This window comes from Haliotis cracherodii, unplaced genomic scaffold (assembly GCF_022045235.1).
Source record: "Haliotis cracherodii isolate W230 unplaced genomic scaffold, xgHalCrac1.p SCAF_7, whole genome shotgun sequence".
Lineage (NCBI taxonomy): Eukaryota > Metazoa > Mollusca > Gastropoda > Lepetellida > Haliotidae > Haliotis > Haliotis cracherodii.
Window position 1 is genome coordinate 18,774,448 of NW_027266330.1, and position 21,355 is coordinate 18,795,802.

A 21,355-nucleotide genomic window follows, 5' to 3' on the forward strand; every position below is an offset into this window, starting at 1 on the left:
CAAAATGTCATTCGTATTGTAACATTCTCTTTGACAGCCTGCGTACGAACTAATCACGACAACTTCCGTCAATTTTGTTTGGATGTGAAAAACACTAACAATTTCATCGGGATTTTATAAAGGTACTGACCAGTTATCGCTGAGAAATATTTATCCGAAAATGATGAATAAAATGGACTCGTGATAATTAGAAAAAAATCACCAGAATCACCTTGCTGAAATACAACTTTAGAAAAGATGCGTGGGCTGTGTCACGTGAGTATTTCATGCGAAAATATAAATCAAACAACACAATAAAATATTTTCAGGTCTGTCATTTCTTTCTATCTGTCTGGTGCTTCCATATCACGATTAATGTAGAAAAGAAGGAACCTTACAATACCGGCACTTTTATCGATGGCTAGGCAGTGCCAGTAGAAATACTGAAACGCCCAGACAGTTTTGACAACAGACAAATTTTATGTTAAAATGAATCATATACATATTCTGTCACACCATACCAAACCAAACCAAAAACAACCTCTGGCAAATATATATTTAACCATTTCATTTATCGGGACAAAAAGTGTAGAGACCAAACCATTATATGAACTAGTGCCACACACCTGGAGCTACAGTATTAGAGACCAGCCCATTATATGAACTAGTTCCACACACCTGGAGCTAAATTATGAGAGACCAGCCCATTATATGAACTAGTGTCACACACCTTGAGCTAAAGTATTAGAGGCCAGCCCATTATATGAACTAGTGTCACACACATGGAGCTAAAGTATTAGAGACCAGCCCGTTATATGAACTAGTGCCACACACCTGGAGCTAAATTATGAGAGACCAGCCCATTATATGAACTAGTGTCACACACCTTGAGCTAAAGTATTAGAGGCCAGCCCATTATATGAACTAGTGTCACACACATGGAGCTAAAGTATTAGAGACCAGCCCGTTATATGAACTAGTGCCACACACCTGGAGCTAAAGTATTAGAGACCAGACCATTATATGAACTAGTGTCACACACATGGAGCTAAAGTATTAGAGACCTGCCCATTATATGAACTAGTGCCACACACGTGGAGCTAATTATAAAGTTTTAGAGACCAGCGCATTATGACAGGAGATATCTCAACTAGAGCTATAACATGAGTGAACATCACATAATAAAAGATGTCACACCTGTAGCTGAAACGATAGAGATGAACTCATTATATGAATTGGCGCGTCACAACTGGAGCTAAAACATTAGAAACCACGGTCTAGATTTTCGAAGCGATCATAGTTACTGATTTCTTAACTACTTACGTTCAAAGATAAGATATCTCAAGTTTAAGATCAGATTCATTTTCGAAACTAACTATCAGAGAACTCATTTGTGTTAGAGATTGAAAAAGCGGGGTGTTTTCCAGTGATGTCACGGGTATGTCCCAGCTGCTGACAATAACAACATGGAGAAGTGACACGGAATTCATAATCACATTGTCAGGTCACACTGTTTCACACGCAACATTTTGAGTGACAGTCCGTTAAGTGCTACATATGTCCAATGTGTAGACGTTTTGTTCTTATGATAAATGATACCATGACTCCCCGAACACAGATATCATTCGTGCGCCATGCAAAGTGAGTGAGCGAGTATGGTTTTACGCCGCTTTTAGCAATAATGCAGCAATATCACGACGGGGGACACCAGAAATGGGCTTCACACATTGTACCCATGTCGAGAATCAACCCGGGTCTTCGGCGTGACGAGCGAACGCTGTGCTATGCAAAGGCATTTTTTAAACAAAATAAATGTTATAATCAATACCACATTATAGTTATTAGAATTGAAATAATGTGCAAAAAAGATACTTCACTATTTTCCCTTTTAACGATCCTCTCGCGAGAGGGCAGAGCTTTATGTAAACACATCGCGTTCAAAGTCAAGAACGAAAGTAATTAAGGGACGTTATTCTAAATGACAAAGGCGAAACCTATTATCGAATAGCTGGCGTTCAGCATTTAAGATGCGCGTTCAGGTCTGATGTTACGTGATGTATGCTGGGTTAGTTTCACAATACTGCTTGTTTATGTGTTTATGTAAAGAGTCAAGTTTATAGAGAAATCACTTACATTATACCTGGAAACACTCAAAAAAAACAAAAATTGTTCAGGAAGCAGCGCACCCACGAGCGAGTTACAAGGACAATGTAAGTTTCTTTTGTTATTTACAAATCCAATATATTTCAAGAATAAACAAAGGACTCAAATACAATATCAAGCTTCTTGTATTTAGATTTCTTTATTTTAAACCTATCTAGGTCCAATTCTTATCAAAATTTGAAAGTTACACTTTCGTTCACAAAGGGATCTTCAGCGTGGACTCGGATGGAAATATATTGTAACTATTGACTATAGTTATGTGGATCGCTGTCGCGATTAAGAACATTTCTAACGTGATATCTTCGATGCGTTCTTCGTGGTTTTTTTTCCGAATTGTCAATTTGAATCACACAGTTTAACAAAATGAAATGTCAGTCTTTGAACGTAAATCAGATTATTTGTTTGAAAACAGGTATGGAGCTATCTTAGATTAATGACAATCTTATGATATCTTAGGGTTACGATAGTTTCGAAAATACTCTACGATAGCCTACGATTTCCTTACGATAACTTTACGATAAGTTTTGAGCTACGATCGTTTCGCAAAAAATCTAGCTCATTATGATAGAAATAATACGTCTTAGCTGGAGCTAAAGAAGATACACTCATGTTAATAAAAAAAATGGGGCGCCTCAACTGATACTGACACATTAAAAACATTAAAAGATCAATTCATTTCAAGAACCATAAAATTGAAAACGATAATGTCTGTATCTGCATCGTCTAAGAAATCTAGATAGATTTCAACTTGAGCTTAAACATTAAAAGTACAACTCATTTTAATAGGAAGTGGCGCGTCTTAAATGGAACTCATTAAAAGACTTATTGTAGGAAGTGGGATGTCACAAATGAAGCTAAAACAAGCTACGAGACAATCATGACAGGGTTTCACGCATCTGCGCTGGAGCCAAAACATTAAAAAACGCACTCATTATTATTCATTCTTTCACATTATTTCATGGTATAATCGGCCGTAGCAACTACTATCAGCGACAGCGACAGCAACATCCCGGCATCAACATCAGCACAACGTCCGACTCGCAAACATCTTTCATCCTCCACCACTAAAGTCTCCATCTAAAGCCTCCGACCCTACCACAATCCAACAAAGTCCTGTCCGCATTCTTCTTCAAATAAATAAAAGCGACAATATCCTTACCACATTCAATAGAAATCTCTGCTAAAAGCAGAGTCGATTGTACGACATCCGACTATGTCATGAGCATGTGTTTATGAATCACTCGAGAATAGTGATGATACCAGGTGTTCGGGAAAGGTGAGCGTATCCTGCACCACCGGTGGCACCCGTCACAAACACATGTAAAGGCAAGTTAATTGTTCACCTGAAACAACACGGGAACATACCCCATGCAGCCACCATACCCACCGCCATTGCTGGCGCCAGTCGAGCCCCAAAGTTCATTCAGTTTGTACCACACTCTGTGAAGGTTCATTCTTCAATAAACTCACCCAAAGTGAAAGTCGATTTTTAAGTAATCCCTGAGGGCAAGAACTGGAACCTCCCTCAACACATTACTTATATTATCTCACCTATTATCTACCCCCGCCAACTCTAAAACTCTTTAACTTAGCAAGATGATCAAAACATTGTAAATCTATATGGACATAAATCCCTTCACACTAAAAGCATAAACTAAATGGAACATTTTGTTCTTACTCGACCCATTTAGACAAAGTAAGTTCAAGAATTCACACAGCCATTGCAGATCTAAACTCTGCAACTAAACACCACAGTGATCAATGTACAAACTGCAAAACCACCGCTGACCTTGACAACTGATCTCTATATCACGATCAGTAACTAACTTCATTCTTCACCACTCGCCTCTTTCCGTAACCTGCAAGAAGATATCGCTATTCGGCTTGTCCCGGAATAACACCAGTTGGTCACGAATGTAACTAACTTCTGTTCTATACATCAAAATATAAAAAGCAATCTAGCTTTTCTCTTCAGGCCATTTAATGCATCGACAGTATTCACGGCAATTTCAAATGGCATTATAATACACAGCAAATATATTAGATTAGGGTTTGACAAAACATATTTCCAAACTAACCAAATGCCATATATATTGAATCTAAATTCGTTTTTGTATATCTTTGTAAGCTTGCTGATGTCAGTCAATGGGTGAAGGGGTTTAGCAAAGTCTCACCTTGTGAAGATTTGTTGATAAGAATTCCGAAGGAAAACGTGACATCTAACGTCACCCCTCCCAATTTAGACACTGTACTAACTTTGCGGTTGCTTACAGCGGTTCAAACAACTACCATCGTCGGAGTAAGACTGCTGAATCGACGGAGCTAAACTCGTTTTTATTGCAATTAGTACTAAGATTTATTGATATTTAACCAACAGTTTGCAGGTTTCACAAAGAAAACAACATGTATTGATGTTACGACACCTTTCATAGCGCAGCTGGACAAGATAGAGCTGCAATGAATGGTTAAAAGCGTCATTTCGCAGCAAATACGCTGTATGTACATGCATATGTTGTTCGCCTATGTGTGGAGGTATTGGACAAAATTCTTACAGCCACAGCGATTGTTTACATAATTATATGTTCACCAACAAGATTGTTTAATTACATATTGCTGCACTTACCATGTCGTTTTGTTCAACGTCCTCTCCAGAGTGAAATCATACGGCAGGGCAGGAAATCAAGCTGAAATGTTTCTTCGTGAAAAGTCTTCATTATGCACATGACATAACAAAGTTTTAAACGCATCGTTCAAAATAGCGCGTGAATAATATTTACATGAGAAATAGGGGTCTAAGCCCATTGTAATCTCTATTTTATATGAATTCTAAGCAAATTGTTGAAATTAATTTAACATGCACCGGTGCATTTGATAATGTAAACGTCGTCTGCTTCGATCAATAGAGTCTGGATTACGCGCAGGAAAATCTCGTGCAACGGAAGTGGTCCCCGATTGGCTAAACTCGTAACCATGACATCGCGTGACTATTCTGGTGAACACCTGCATGAAATATACAACACTTCAAACCTGATTTGACATTTGTTTATATAAATAATCTTAACCGACAAAGCCATTGGCGGTGGGGTTTGTCTAGCGAGGATAAAGCGTTGAGTCGTCACACCAATTCACCACATGGGTACACCATGTAGAGCCGATTTTCACGGCCCTCTCCGTAATATGGCTTGGATTTTGTTCCAAATTTCGCAAATGATTTTGTAATAATAAATGGTAATATTTAGCGGTATTCATCATAATAGAATGGCGATGTAACACAGTGGATGGTCGACCAGGAGTTGCCAAGCGACTTAACATTTTAATGCGTGTTAATCATAATGATGATTATGAAAAACAAATTATCACAGAATTATGAACAATAAGTATAAAGTACCACACGAGTAAAAACGTATTAACTGAGGGTCAAAGGAGAGTATACCGAGTTTGTTTTTTTATATAATGGAAAATAATTGAAAGAACTGTTGTTAGATTTGATTATGTCTATTTAACCATCACTCATTCCTGCAACAGTGTAAGAAAAGTAATCTGTGGCTGAATAATTTTGTGTACAAATATATAGGTTCGATAAAGACTAGGGTAGGAAATGAATTTGCAACCACATGACCGCTCATGTTTGAAATGTTATAAATCTATGTCGAAAAGAGCAAATTTATTGATTTTCAAGATATCAAAGTACCCATCAACGAAATTCATATAGTCGGTCCCTTAGAATATATATAACCAATAATTCTGTTTCTAGACGGTCATTCAACGCACCTGACCCCAGAACGGTGCACTGTTTGTGTGGAGAACAACATCGTCCTGTGCTGTCTCCCTTCACACGCATGACTTGTTATTAGACCTGAGTTTCTTTAGTCCTCTCAAACATGCATGGCGCCAATCTACGAGATTTTCAGATTTCAAATATCGGAGAATGCCTGAGCAAATGTACCTTTGCAAACGTATTCAAAACTGCTTCTTTCACAGAAATTGCAAAGAGGGGTTTCTTCGAATCTGGCCTGTTTCCGCTCAATCCTGGTATAGTAACTGATAATCAGAAATTTAAACCCAGCACTATCTTCGATACATGCAAACCAGTCCTTCAGTCAACCCCTGTAACCCCATCCACGGTCAGAACATTCCCATCTGCACCCCGGCAGACACTCGGTTAAGTCAGGAAACTCCATCCCAACCTTCGGCTACACTAACATCACCAGAATGTGCATCCTCTCCAGTCGTACAAACAACTCTGCCATCATCACCTACAAACCCACATGCGGACCGCCTCCGTGGTCTAGTGGTAGGGAGTCCGCCCGGAGAGCGGGAGGTCCGGGGTTCGATCCCCTGCGGGTCATACCAAAAGACGTTAAAAGATGGTACTTGTTACCCTGTCTTGCGCTCGGCATTAAGAGTCTAAAACAAGGACTGGTCGGCTCGGAGTCAGTATACTGAGCCCGAGTGGGGTATCCATGTTAAACTGCGGCATGGTATCTCATTGAGCTAGCACTATAAATCGGCATCAGTGCGGACTAGAACAAGCAGCCACACAAACACATAAACGTACATACACGTCGCTATATAAGTGCAATAATCTTGGACGCGACGTTAAACCCAATTTCACCTCACCTCACCTCACAAACCCACAGACACCCGTACAATTACAAACTGGACACATCACAACGCATCTAACAGACACTTCACCCCTCGCCTTACATTCTACATCAACTGTAGCCACAGCCCACACAGCCAACGCATTTGACAAATATTTGGCTCTCCCTCAAGTATGGAGCCGTACCCAAAACTGTAAGCCTACAATGTTGCCCAAATCATCAGAGAACTTCTCCTATCAAAGAAGGAAAAGGCAGAGGAAGAGAAACAGATGAAAGAAAGCAAATGAGAGAGGAGACGAAACTTAAACGAGTGAGTGAGTGAGTACGGTTTTACGCCGCTTTTAGCAATGTTCCAGCAATATCACGCCGGGAACACCAGAAATGGGCTTCACACATGTACCCATGTCGGGAATCGAACCCGGGTCTTCGGCGTGACGAGTGAACGCTTTAACCACTAGGTTACCCGACCGCCCCCACACAATTGGGATCGATGACATGCATCAACTAAGTCAGTGAGCCTGACCACCCGATCCCTTTTGTCGCCTCGTACAACAAGCATAGTCGCCTTTTACGACAAGCATGGGTTGCTGAAGACCTGTTCTTCCCCGGATCTTCACGGGTCTCCCTATCTACAACAGGAGAAGGGAACTTCAAAGAGGGAAGAAGGAAACAGAATACCCGACCGCCCCTTAAACGAGAAGAAGAGAAAGCAGCCCGGAAAGCCCTAAAAGAAAAGGAACGGGAAGAGAAGCGTGAACAGAAGAGAAAACAAGAAGACGATAAAAAGACATCCAAAATGTTAAAACAAATTGAAATGAAAAGAAAGGAAACACCAGACAGTGACGAAGACCTCTCTGATTTCGAGAATCCCTACATGGATGACGACGGCTACGACGACAGCGATTTTCCAGATAATACCCCCGGGTTTTTTGTCACCTTTTTGGGGGTCAGGATTTGGCGGATGATGACGACTGGGTTGGATGCCTAAATTGTACAAAATGGTTCCACAAGAATTGCCTTGGATACCAGACATTACCACGCCAACAACTGGCCGACCTTCCATTCACGTGTCACACTTGTAGCTGAGAGAGAAAAGAATGTTTCCCTCATATGCAATGTGAATTTTATTATTGGCATAGTTTGCTATTTTTTTTAAAGTGAACTCAGTGTTAATTTCACATTAAAATGTACAAAACATATACATTCTTTTCATATTTAACAGAAATATGGAATTTCACTTTGACGCCCTGTTCCACGAGATCCATGCATACTCTGGACCACCTGGGTGGGGTATAGACACCAATGCAGCTATCACCATAGCACGAGACCCACCGAAATATTTTCGTCAATAACTGGGTAATATTAAACCTGAAACTATATTCATTGGCTGTAATGGTTTATTTCTATGATTATAATTAATGACTTTGCACCTAATTAACAACGGAAGATTATTCAGCGAAAGTTGCCACTTGTCATATTATATTTTCTTTCTTCATAGGTACCATGTGTATCATCTGAAGCCGTTACCATTTATGGCACTGAAGATGAATCAGGAACCAGAAAACAAACATCTATCACGTAGAACGCCCTCAAAATTAGCATTCCCGATGAAGCTGACATACATTTCCGTAGTTTAGATCTGACACAATGAGAAAAACACAATTGTAATTATGTTATATTCGGGTAAAGACATTTTTTTTTTAATTCTTAAAGTGCCCGGGTACTGCCGCAAGGGTGTCCGACTTCAACCGCTGGCGTCCGATTACTACCGAAGTATTCGTCGAGGATATATCCTTCGAATTTGCTGAAACAAGCACAGGAACACGTCCCGTCCATTTGCTGTACATATGTGCCTTAAACGAACTATTTGGTTATAACGAACTAAAATAGTGCTCCTTTTCAATTCGTTATAACCGTAGTTTACTGTAACACGAATCTCAAAAGCACGTCAGAATTTACTCTACAAAGGCAGAATGTCAACCACAGACGAAACCCGACAGGACACTTGCTGAGCTCATAAAAGGATGCGATTTAAAGTTAAATTACAGAAAAAGTATCGAAATATAGAATATGTAAAGAAATCGTTTTAATACATCATTATCATATCAAAATGTTGAATCTGAGTACCAGATACGATTTTATTTGCGTCCCGTGTAATGCCCCCGTCACGCTTATTCGGAATCAGCAGGTCAAAGCAGAACCAGCCGGAAAGAAGAATTTTCAAAATTCGTGCCACATTCGGGGGGAATTTCAAATTGGCCAAGCTTTGTGAGAATGCTGTTCGAATACTTAGAATACGCTTCGGACACGCCTCGAATGATTCTTGCACATTCCGGGTGTATTAGCTCTCGAATGTAGTGGGAGCACAGTAGGAATATCTAGAATACAGTCAGAATATTTAGAATGCCATACGAGTGCGGTTCGATTGCTGCCCGAATACCGCCCGAAGTCTGGTTGAAAGGTGCTCGAATGCTGTACGAAATCACCTCGGATGCAGTCAGAATGGCCGCCGAATATGGTTCGAACGTCCAAGAATTCAAACAGAATGCAGCTCGAATACTTAGAATGTACTTCGAATGAAACACGAATGTCCCGAGTATGTGAGAGATGTGAAGGAGGCCAGGAGGAGAAGACCCAGAAGATATCAGACCCAACAATGGCCGCGGCCACTGGTGGAGTCCTTGACCTTGGCTCCCTAAGTTCCTCCTTGGCGGCATGACGTGAATTATGTCCGGACTCATTCGAGGGCCAGTCGGGATGTTCCGACTGCATTCGAGCCGCATTCGAGCGGCAATCGAAAAATTCTGACGGCATCCGAAGTGTATTCCAGCTGCATGAATGCTTTTAATTTCGAAATAGATTCCGGCAATCTAGTTGCATTCCAGCTCATTCGAGGTGCATTCGGGACATTCTGGCAGGATTTGATGTGGCTTGGCGTTTCGATTCTCCCTCGAATGCGATCAGAATGTTTCGAATGCTAATATTTAGGATGCGGTCAGGGTGCAGTTAAAATACACTTCGAATGCCGTTCGATATGTTTCTCCACTTCGAATACACCTCGAAAGTTTTGAGCATGAGCAAAACATTCAGGCCGGCCACCGAATATTTGGAATGCACTCAGAATGCAGTCAAAAGTTCTTTAATGCACTTCGAATATCCAGGAATAAACAAAGAATTTTCATTCAGACTTCATTCCGCCTCTAGTCCCGAACACCCTGTGAACAGACCCCCGAATTGCGCCTACCGAAAGGGGGTTGAATTGGCAGCCCCACAAAACGGAAGCGACGTCGGTGTTGGGGGTTGTATGAGGAGGGTTGAATAAAGATTGATCTAAACGTTTATTGTGCTGGATGGAAAGAAGAAGCTTATTTGAAGAGAAAATGAAATAAATCGAGGTGCGCTAATTTAGAATTTTCCGTTATATTCCGCCTCGGCCGTCGACCTCGTTTGCGAGTTTATTATTACAGAATATTAATATTAGTAAGTTAATACTAACATCATGGACCGTAAAACAGATTATCTATTTTATGGTATCTGGTAACATACGGTCCTGTGCTTCAGACAAACCTGTTATCATGTAGATCTACGTTCCCTTAGATCTATTAAACTTTTTTTTTTTACTAAAATCTAACATATATCTGGGTCCACAGTACCATGTAGGTCACATTATAAAACATTAGTGACATGCTTCTGAGCTAAATTGATAATATTGAAATAAAGCTTTCTGACATGATATAAGCGACATTATTATTTATTTCGCTCAGCGACACTAAGGGAGATAACTCTGTGTGGCACACACGGTCAGGATATCAACAAAAGCAAAGACATAACAGTGAAACATGCGGAACGATTGAAAAGAGGTACCCCAGGCCGGCTGGAAATGTTTTGTTGAACCACACACGTTTACAACGTGTTTTAATCGTAAAATTGAAATAAACCAGACAATGACAACTGGAGACGGGGGCATACGATTTCTCTGGTTATCTGGTGTGTGTGGCCCAGTTCTCTTGCTCAAACGTTTGTAATGAAGCCTTGGTTGATATGATGTATTGTTGTGATTGTGGACCAACTGTAACAGAGGACAGAGACACAAAACATTAACTCGAGGTTAATGGTTACTCAAAATAACTATACCAAAAAAAACACATGTCTCGATAGACAACTGAAAACTTGTTTTCTGTCTCTGTTTATATATGTTTTCTCTTTCCATGACCATTTGACTTTCTTCCTAATAGCCACTTTGGAATTTTGTACATTTTCAAGAAAAACACTTTCTTAAAATCAATATTGAAATTCAAATTGTATTCATGCCATTTCACATTTCATATGAAATCAACATGTGTAAAGTACAAGGGAAGTACAATACTTTGGTACCACGTAAGTTGGTCACGTTCATGGTCATTCTGTTGTATATTCAGCAGGTACTTTGTGGCGAGGATGGGACGTTATTCTGATAGTGATGATGATTATGATCTGAAGAAATCCAAGAAAAAGAAGAGGAGAAAGTCTAGGTCCAGATCAAGGTTCAGTACATCATCACTTAATGTTGTTGCTATTCACCCATCTGTGTCAGAATTTGGCAACTAATCATGCTAATGCAGCCAAATTCATGTCTGACAACGCAGTTTATCATAAAGATGTCTATAGTGGCTACGTCATAGTCATATATGCAGACATAAAGGCTGGGACAGGTAACTTGGGTGGGTACTTAACCTGCTATTAGCACAGCCACGGCGATTGAATTAATTAGTATCAAGCGCTTCACTCAGTACTGTGGACCACACCCGTCTTGCGTACAAGAGACGGCAGAGCCGTCTTGTGTACATGTTAGGTCTTACAAAAGCAAAGTCATTTTTTTACTGCAAGCATGGATTGCTGAAGACCTGTTCTCTACCCCAGATCTTCACAGGTATGTAGTTGTAGTAACAATGAAGACAGTTGACGTGTGACAGCATTGAAGCATATTTAAAGCATAGAGAAATGGTTCAGAATTATAGCCCTCAAATGATACAAGTCAATGAGGACTACCATCATTGGATTTGTACTTGTCCTCAGGACAATTTTGTAGTCTCGGGCTAGTGGACGAGTGTGAATTTCGAAGGCTGTTCCAATGATAATGTGACATGCACAACCAAAGGTGTTTCATGGCAAGTACTCTTTGCGAATTTATGCAGTTTGTGTCTCTATCATTGATTAAACAAAGACTATTATCATGATTATGTCCATTAACTGTTTGCTCTACAGATCAGCTAGCAGTGGAAGCAGCAGGTACTCCAGTAAGCATAAAAAGTCAAAGAAGACGAAGCACAAAAAAAGATCTCGCAGTCGCTCAAGAGATCGCCCTTTGAGAAGGTCAAGGTCAAGAAGTAGAGGTCGGAGGTCAAGGAGCAGAGATAGACACAGGTTAGTTCGTACTAGGAGTAACATCAAGTCTCTGAAATAAAAAGTTTTACAGAAAAACTGTTATGTTTTCTTGATCAAATATTGTAAAAAGAAGCCCAGAGACTCTCTTCCTGATACTTCAGTAATCTAGACTTGCCGACTATTATAGACTTGCATAGGCTTTTTAGATATATTTGTTTCAGGGTCATTTGATGGTAACAATTCACCAAACATTCAGTGCATCGCATCGCAATACTCTGCACGGCTCAAAAAAATATTTGAAGCCTTCGAGTTTTTGTTATATGTTTAAAAAATGTGGAGATATAGCGATCAGCATGTCCATCTGTCCGTCTATGGTCTGTTCACCGTTCGTTTTCCGTTTTCGGAGCTGAACTCCTAAACCTGTTGAATATTACTTATTGAAACGTGCTATACAGATCAGTCTAGTGATGAACTGGTGCCTTTTGATGATTTTGAACTTTTATGTATTTATATTTGTTATTATTTTCATTGATGACAATGAGGGTGCTTGTTTCCAGAGCAGAACTCCAAAACCGTTGAATATTTCTTGATTAAACTTGCTTTGCAGATCAATCTAGTGGTGAACTGTTGGCTTTTAATGATTTAGGCTATTGAAAAATAATGAATAACTTTATTTTTTTCTTCACTGAACTGAAGGTATCCCATGGCAATGAACCCAAAGTGGGTATAAGTAGCCAAACTCCATTTTCGAATTGCATCAGACCCCCCTGTCTCTTAAATGGCTTTTGTTCTATTTTGTTGCTAAAGTATGACTTTCCTTTAGAGGGGGGGGGGGTTCTTCCTGTATGTTTCCACTTGATGAAACACTTCCAAAATCTTTTTTATATTCTTTTTAATCTAGGTCAAGGTCAAGGAGTCTGGAAAGAAACCGAGACAGATACAGGTCAAGAAGTAGAGACAGGCATACTAGGAGAAGATCCAGGTCAAACTCTAGAAGCAGAGCTCGGAGGTCAAGGTCTGATTCAAGAAGTAGAGGTCGGAGGTCAAGGTCAGATTCACGAAGTAGAAGTCGCCGATCAAGGTCAAGGAGTAGAGGAAGAAGATCAAGGTTTGTCAGAGACATTTTTTCTCAGAATGTTCGAGTGAGGAGGTGTATGTTTCTGCAATTGAATGAAACTTTTGTCTAGATGGGTTTGATAAGAATTTTTATGTGGAGTAAGTGAATGTCGTTTTATCATGAGTGGTTGGATCTGGATCAGATCACGTGTCACGGTTATAGTAAGCAATGGCTCCAGATGGGCACCTCGTAGATTTGCCTCAACAATAACCATGGTGACAGTAATGTTGCTTTTTATGGCATAAAACCCCCTTTGTGTAGAGTAGTGATGTTATTGTAAAACCTGATAATGTTACCATGGTTACAGAACTCCAGAAAAGAAGAAAAACAGATCCCGCAGAGAGAGCCCAGCTCCCAAAGAGTGAGTATCTGACTGACATGATCACTATCAGCTTCTGGGAATAATATACAGTATCGATGTACCACTGTCATACTTCCTGCTCCTGGAATAGAACTGGACTTCAGCAGTCCATGCTTGTAGTATGAGGCGACTAACAGGATCAGGTAGTCAGACTCGCTGACTTGGTGTTAGATGAGTTTTGTGTCATTTTAGTATCACTACTTCACACAACATACACATCTGGGGAATCAAAACACCAATGTTATGACCTCTACCACGTTCCCTAGAAGTTATACTGCATCAGTTGTCTAGTTGATAGAGTGTCTGTACTGAGAAAGGAAGGTCGATTGTTTAAAAAAAAATGTTAAAAGATGGTACTTGTTGTTACCCTGCCTGGTGCTCAGCATTAAGGGGCTAAAACAAGGACCGGTTGTTACAGAGTCAGTATATTGTATCTGAGTGGGGTATTCCTATTAAACTGCAGCAAGTTATCTCAGTGGGCTGGCACTATAAAAGCAGCATTATTCCAGACAAGTACAAGCATGCATGCACGTACGTCGCTATTAAGTGCAATAATTTGGAACACAACGTTAAACCCTATTTCACCTTCCACTATATTTGTTACATGAATCTGCTTGAAACCTAAATTACTCATTTCATCCTTTCAACTTGTTCAACAAACACGTTTCAGAAACATTTTATGTTTTGCAGCATCCAGGCAGATATTCGAGAACAAATACCTGGATTTGATGATATGGTGAGTGATTACATGCACACAGGAAGGCCTATTTGCCCTGTCATGAAATGTGTTATAAGTTGTGGGTTGTCTCCCTTACAACTGTCCGTGCAATCTTGCTCAGATCAGTTTTCTTTGTAAACTGCTGTAGTATGTCTCTTTCGTCGACAAATTTCCATTTAAGCTTACTTATCATTGACAGATCACTCCTAATAGAAGTTTCAACTGGAATATAACAATAAAACATATAATTTTCCTCATTTGTTGTAAAACTATATGCTTAAAAAATGGTTGGGGTTCATGTGTCAAATTGTGTCTGTTCCCGAAGTGAAATTGTTCCATTGTACTAATTTTCTGCAGGGTAATTATTCCCAGGAAACAGTTTTACTAGCTAATATTTTCTAAGATACATTTACACTGGAAATATTTTTGTCGGATGGAACTATTAATCACTGACACACACGCCGCCACTTTTATCCGTGTATGCCAAAAAAACAAAATGTAATCCTCCTACCTGGTGTGAGAAATCCTTGTCTTGTTTTTCTTCCCCACAGACACCAGGAGAACAAGCTAGTGCCAGAATGAGACTGGCGCTGAAGGCCGCAGGTAGGCATGTCTTCATGTTCATGTAGGACCGGCTCTGTGGTCTAGTGGTAGAGCTTCCACCCGGAGAGAGGAAGGTCAGGGGTTCGGTCCCGGCCGCGTCATACCAAAAGACGTATATAGATGGTACTTGTTGTTACACTGTCTGGCGCTCAGCATTAAGGGGCTGAAACAAGGACTGGTCGGCTTGGAGTCAGTGTACAGTGTCTGAGTGGGGTATTCATGTTATGCTGCGGCATGGTATCTTAGTGGGCTAAAACAAGGACTGGTCGGCTCGGAGTCAGTATACTGTGTCTGAGTGGGGTATTCATGTTAAACTCCGGCATGGTATCTCAGTGAGCTAGCACTATAAATCGTCCAGACGAGTACAAGCAGGCACACACACACACACACACACACACACACACACGTGCATGCACATAGCTAAATAAGTGCGATAATCTTGGATGCAACGTTAAACCCCATTTCACCTCACCTCACCTCATGTTAATATATCAGCCTGACTCATTGAATCGAGATATGTAAAACATGTTCAGTAGCAGACTGAATTATCCAGTGTACCTTACCTCCATTAGCTACCATAGTTATATATCATGTCAAATTCAGTTACACAAATTGCTAAAATCAAACTATTGTGGATTGGGATTAAGGCCAGTTTAGACAGCAGTCCGGATTAGACAGAAATATGATTGCCGGGTAGTCAGACTCACTGGTTGATGCATGTCATCATATCCCAATTGTGTAGGTTTATGCTCAAGATGTCAATCACTGGATTGTCTGGTCCATACTCAATTATTTACCTAATTGCCATGTGACCCACAGCTGTAACCAGTGCTATTTGACCCACAGCTGTAACCGATGCTATATGATCCACAGCTGTAACCGATGCGATATGATCCACAGCTGTAACCAATGCTATATGATCCACAGTTGTAACCAATGCTGTATGATCCACAGCTGTAACCAATGCTATATGATCCACCCCACAACTGTAACCAATGCTATATGATCCACAGCTGTAACAATGCTATATGATCCACCCCACAGCTGTAACCAATGCTATATGATCCACAGCTGTAACCAATGCTATATGATCCACAGCTCTAACCAATGCTATATCATCCACAGCTCTAACCAATGCTATATCATCCACAGCTGTAACCAATGCTATATGATCCACCTCACAGCTGTAACCAATGCTATATGATCCACAGCTGTAACCAATGCTATATGATCCACAGCTGTAACCAATGCTATATGATCCACAGTTGTAACCAATGCTGTATGATCCACAGCTGTAACCAATGCTATATGATCCACCCCACAGCTGTAAACCATGCTATATGATCCACAGCTGTAACAATGCTATATGATCCACAGCTCTAACCAATGCTATATCATCCACAGCTCTAACCAATGCTATATGATCCACCCCACAGCTGTAACCAATGCTATATGATCCACAGCTGTAACCAATGCTATATGATCCACAGCTGTAACCAATGCTGTATGATCCACATCTGTAACCAATGCCATGTGATCCACAGCTGTAACCAATGCTATATCATCCACAGCTCTAACCAATGCTATATCATCCACAGCTCTAACCAATGCTATATGATCCACCCCACAGCTGTAACCAATGCTATATGATCCACAGCTGTAACCAATGCTATATGATCCACAGTTGTAACCAATGCTGTATGATCTACAGCTGTAACCAATGCCATGTGATCCACAGTTGTAACCAATGCCATATGATCCACCCCACAGCTGCAGCTGATGAGAAGATCCGGGAACAGCTGCAGGAATCAGGGGTGGAGGACACGATCAGCTTCAACAAAGCTGTTGCCAACATCGAGGCAGACAAATTCAAACCAGCAGTGTTCAAGTCTAACAGGGGGGATAAGATAAAGGTTGGTGTCTGATGTTTATACTGATAATGAAACTATAAGCCCTTCAAAATGTTGGCAAAAGTTAAAAAATAATAAAGAAGTATAGTGTATTTGAGTAAATATATACATGACACATCATCATGATCATTACAAAAAAATATTTCAAGATTTGTTTTTGAAAATTAAATTTTTCAAATCAACCCCAAAAACAGCTTAAATAAATATATTTGCCTCCTGCCTTATCTAAGAAGGAAATATCAAGGTTGAAAATCTCCTCATTCCAAAGTTCTCCCTTTCACAGACGGAGCCTGCAGATGATGGCTACACTACACACGAACAGGCCATGTTTGGGTCGGGGAAGGTCAACATCAAGCTGGATCCTGTCAAACCAGTTTACATTGAGCCCGACTCATATGCCCATCCTAATGTATGTGGTTTCCTTTTTATTTAGTTATATCATTAAATGACATTAAGTGAATTCGTAGACATTAAGTAGAATAGGTTTTCAGAAACCCATGCTTGCCGTTAAAAGTGACTAACGGGATCGGCCATGATATAACTGTAATACTGTTCAAAGTTGTGTTAAACCCAACTCACAAACTCACTAAAATCTGTGTGAACTCAAAAAATGTTACCGTGGTCATAATGAGGCTGGGATGGGCAGCTTCGGGTTGGGATGGGCAACAGTTTGGGAGGGGTCCTGAGTAGGACCCGGGTACCCACAGGACTACCCGAATCTGTGGATAGTCATGTGATATATTTTTGGTTGACAATAACAATATACTGCATGGTTACACTACAAGTTGGTTACACTACAAGTTGGTTACACTACAAGCTGGTTACACTTCAAGTTGGTTACACTACAAGTTGGTTACACTACAAGTTGGTTACACAACAAGTTGGTTACACTACAAGTTGGTTACACAACAAGTTGGTTACACTTCAAGTTGGTTACACAACAAGTTGGTTACACTACAAGTTGGTTACACTACAAGTTGGTTACACTTCAAGTTGGTTACACTACAAGTTGGTTACACTACAAGTTGGTTACACTACAAGTTGGTTACACAACAAGTTGGTTACACTACAAGTTGGTTACACTACAAGTTGGTTACACTACAAGTTGGTTACACAACAAGTTGGTTACACTACAAGTTGGTTACACAACAAGTTGGTTACACTACAAGTTGGTTACACTACAAGTTGGTTACACAACAAGTTGGTTACACTACAAGTTGGTTACACTTCAAGTTGGTTACACTTCAAGTTGGTTACACTACAAGTTGGTTTCACTACAAGTCACTGATGTTCACATTTCATTCTGACTTCAGTGTCATAATCAAATCTTTTGATACCTGTATCTAAATAGATTTTGCCAGGTTTCCAATAAAACATTTCCCAATCAGACAGTTTGTATCCAACTCTTGAGATCTACAGCACCTAGGGTAGGGTTGGGTAATAGGGGTTTGGGTTTTACCCAGGTAGTGAATTATGTCTCCCTCAGAATGGAGGGAGACATATTGTTTTTGGCACGGTTCCCGTCGGCGTCGGCGTCGGCGTTCCCACCGTTTCCGGACCATAACTCAGAAACCGTTTAATATTTTTTCGCGAAACTTTGTATACACATTAACCCAGCACTGAAGTGGTGCCTTTTGCTATTTAGAGATTTTTGACATTTTTATTTTTTCTCGTTTCCATGGAGATAAGTTGCACATAGGCTCTGAATGGGGGTAAGCTTTGTTTCCAGACCATAACTCAGAAACAGTTTAATATTTTTTCGCGAAACTTTGTATACACATTAACCCAGTACTGAAGTGGTGCCTTTTGCTATTTAGAGATTTTTGACATTTTTATTTTTTCTCGTTTCCATGGAGATAACTTGAACATAGACTCTGAATGGGGGTAAGCTTTGTTTCCGGACCATAACTCAAAAACTGTTCAATATTATTTCATGAAGTTGTAACATATTAACCAAGTCCTGAAGTGGTGCCCATTAGTTGTTTGAAATTTCTAGGAGTTCTATTTTTGTCTCTGTTATTTAGTAATGGAGGGTGGGAATGAAGAGATGGGGTTTAACGTGAAGTAAACGAATGAATGGGGGTTAGGGGAGTGAGGGGAGACATATGTTTTTACGAGTAAAAACACTTTCTAGTTTGGACTTGTTTCAGCCCTAGTTCATAACATGAATGAGATATTCTATGTTGTGTTTGTTATCGTTCAGTTGCATGGAGATCCCGAGGAAAAGATGCAGCGGTGGTTGCAGAAGCTGGGTGCCATGAGGAAGAAGAAGCTGGAGGGAGAAGCGTTGTGAGGGTCAACAAGGAGACGGTTGCCGGACACCCAAAGACATGAGGGGTCACATGGAGGAAACTGACATTGGGAATCTGAAAATAGTGTTATTACATAGCCTGTTGATACCTGTCCTTGTGTATGAGTGTCAGATCATCATCATCACCATCATCATAACCATTGACTAACGGGATCGGGTGGTCAGGCTCACTGACTTGGTTGATGCATGTCATCGTATCCCAATTGCGTAGTTTGATGCTCATGATATCAGTCACTGGATTGTCTGGTCCAGATTTGATTATTTACATACCACAGCCATGTAGCTGGAATATTGCTGAGTTCGACGTTTAAAAATGTGATTATTTACATACCACCGTTATATAGCTGGAATATTGCCGAGTGCGGCGTTTAGAAACAAACAAGCAAACCATTCATCAATAACAGGCACTCAGTCATAAAACTATGTTAACGCAATTACTGCTGTAACTCCTAAACTATCACATAAACATGCGGCAATGACAGCAATAAGATTTCATGATGGACAGGTCCCTGGGCAGGTGGGGTTCCCGGGACCAGGGGAAAAACATGGATGATCATTATGGATATGTAAGCGAGGACAGATAATATATGTCCTAAATATGTTTCCGGGGTAGAATAGGCCTTCAGCAACCCATGCTTGCCGTAAAAGGTGACTCTGCTTCTCGTAAAATGCGACTAACTGGATCGGGCAGTCAGGCTCGCTGACTTTGTTGATGCATGTCATTGATCCCAATTGCGTGGATCGATGCCATGATATTGATCACTGGATTGTCTGGTCCAGACTCTATTATTTACAGACCCCGTCATATAGCTGGAATATTGCTGAGTGCGGCGTTAAACGACAAACCAACCAACCAACCTAAATATGTTGTGTTGAACAGCTAGGACACCCTAGGCGAATTCACAGAAATTCGGATCTATGTTAGTTAAAGTCCATGATATATCTTGGGCCAGAAGTGTTCTCTTTTGTCAAATAAATGGATATCCGTGCTGTTTCCCATGTGTGTTGGTAGTTTGTCTGGTTATTCAAGGGTTTAGAACCTTGCAGATTTAATGGTGGTTACAATTTACCTCTATGGGGTCCATTGTGAGGTTAATGCTGCAATTGTATTGGAAGTCATCTTGCATGCTCTGTTGGAGTAATGAAAGTCATGGCAATCAGATCACTGTGCATTTGGAACGTGACAAATTTAGGTCTGTTTGGTTCCAGAGTTGAAAGTTCCATCAAAGGTTTACACCACTTAACTATTACTGGTAATCCAGGATAAGTTCAATCAACTCACAAAACACGTTGTGCACGTGCAGGTCATGACGATGAAGTTGACTATTTACCTGTTGCTCAGAGATCGGTACCACAAGTCAATACTAGAATTCTCAAAAAGTTGTTTAATAGAAGTTACTTATTAACAAATAAACAAGCTAGGTATGCATGGCCAAATCATAATTCTCATGCTTGAGATTTGGCCTATTATGTCATAAATTACATGGAGAAAGTATGTACAAATATATCTCAAGCACTGTCAAAAGTTTGCATTGCCACTGGTCTGTCTGTGTGTCTATGCTTAAGCGCCTCAAGAGCCGAAGGTATCGCTCGTGACAATTGTGAGAGTTGTTTCATCAGCCCAAGTATGTGTCTGGTGATCAAATCCCAACTTGAAAAAACAACTACCAACTCTAGACAATATCTGTGACATGATCAAAGCTGATCTGAATTATGAGACCCGTGAAGACCCGGGGTAGAATAGGTCTTCATCAATCCATGCTTGTCATAAAAGGCGACTATGCTTGTTGTAAGAGGCAACTGACGGGATCGGGTGGTCAGGCTCACTGACTTGGTTGATGCATGTCATCGATCCGAATTGTGTGGATCGATCATGATATTAATCACTGGATTGTTTGGACCAGACTCGATTATTTACAGACCGCCGTCATATTGTGGAGTGCGGCGTTAAACAACAAAACAACCAACAACCAACTGAATTATGAGGGTTCTGGAGAAAGCTTTAGGTTGGGTAAAAAACATATGGCATTTAGATGGAGTAAATGGAAGGTCATGACACTATTCATAATTGCTCTGTGGGATAAAAGTGGTATTCCATTAAAACAGCAAATGAATGCCCTTCATTGTCACGATACTTCTCAATTTTACTCAATGGGACCTCAAAGGTAGCATTTTAGCCTTCGCCATTTTCAGTCATCAATTTCCTCCTTGTGTGGATCGATCAT

At 40.4% G+C, this 21,355-nt stretch overlaps 1 protein-coding gene across 1 annotated transcript; it reads left to right on the plus strand.

Annotated features, from left to right (window-relative positions):
- Positions 1-10,531: 10,531 nt before the first annotated feature.
- Positions 10,532-20,113, plus strand: LOC139447648 (serine/Arginine-related protein 53-like). The gene is made up of 10 exons (XM_071229069.1): positions 10,532-10,606; positions 11,165-11,269; positions 11,991-12,149; positions 13,012-13,218; positions 13,535-13,588; positions 14,279-14,324; positions 14,858-14,909; positions 16,680-16,822; positions 17,103-17,228; positions 19,023-20,113. The coding sequence occupies exons 2-10, from the start codon at positions 11,184-11,186 to the stop codon at positions 19,110-19,112; spliced, it is 963 nt and encodes a 320-aa protein (XP_071085170.1). The 5' UTR covers positions 10,532-10,606; positions 11,165-11,183; the 3' UTR covers positions 19,113-20,113.
- The last annotated feature ends 1,242 nt before the right edge of the window (positions 20,114-21,355 follow it).

Bases quoted from the DNA above. Each gene is read 5' to 3' on its own strand.
- LOC139447648 (XM_071229069.1), top strand. From the start codon at position 11,184: ATGGGACGTTATTCTGATAGTGATGATGATTATGATCTGAAGAAATCC. The intron at 12,150-13,011 runs GTTAGTTCGTAC...TTTTTAATCTAG, and splicing joins AGGAGCAGAGATAGACACAG to GTCAAGGTCAAGGAGTCTGG. The intron at 14,325-14,857 runs GTGAGTGATTAC...TCTTCCCCACAG, and splicing joins TACCTGGATTTGATGATATG to ACACCAGGAGAACAAGCTAG.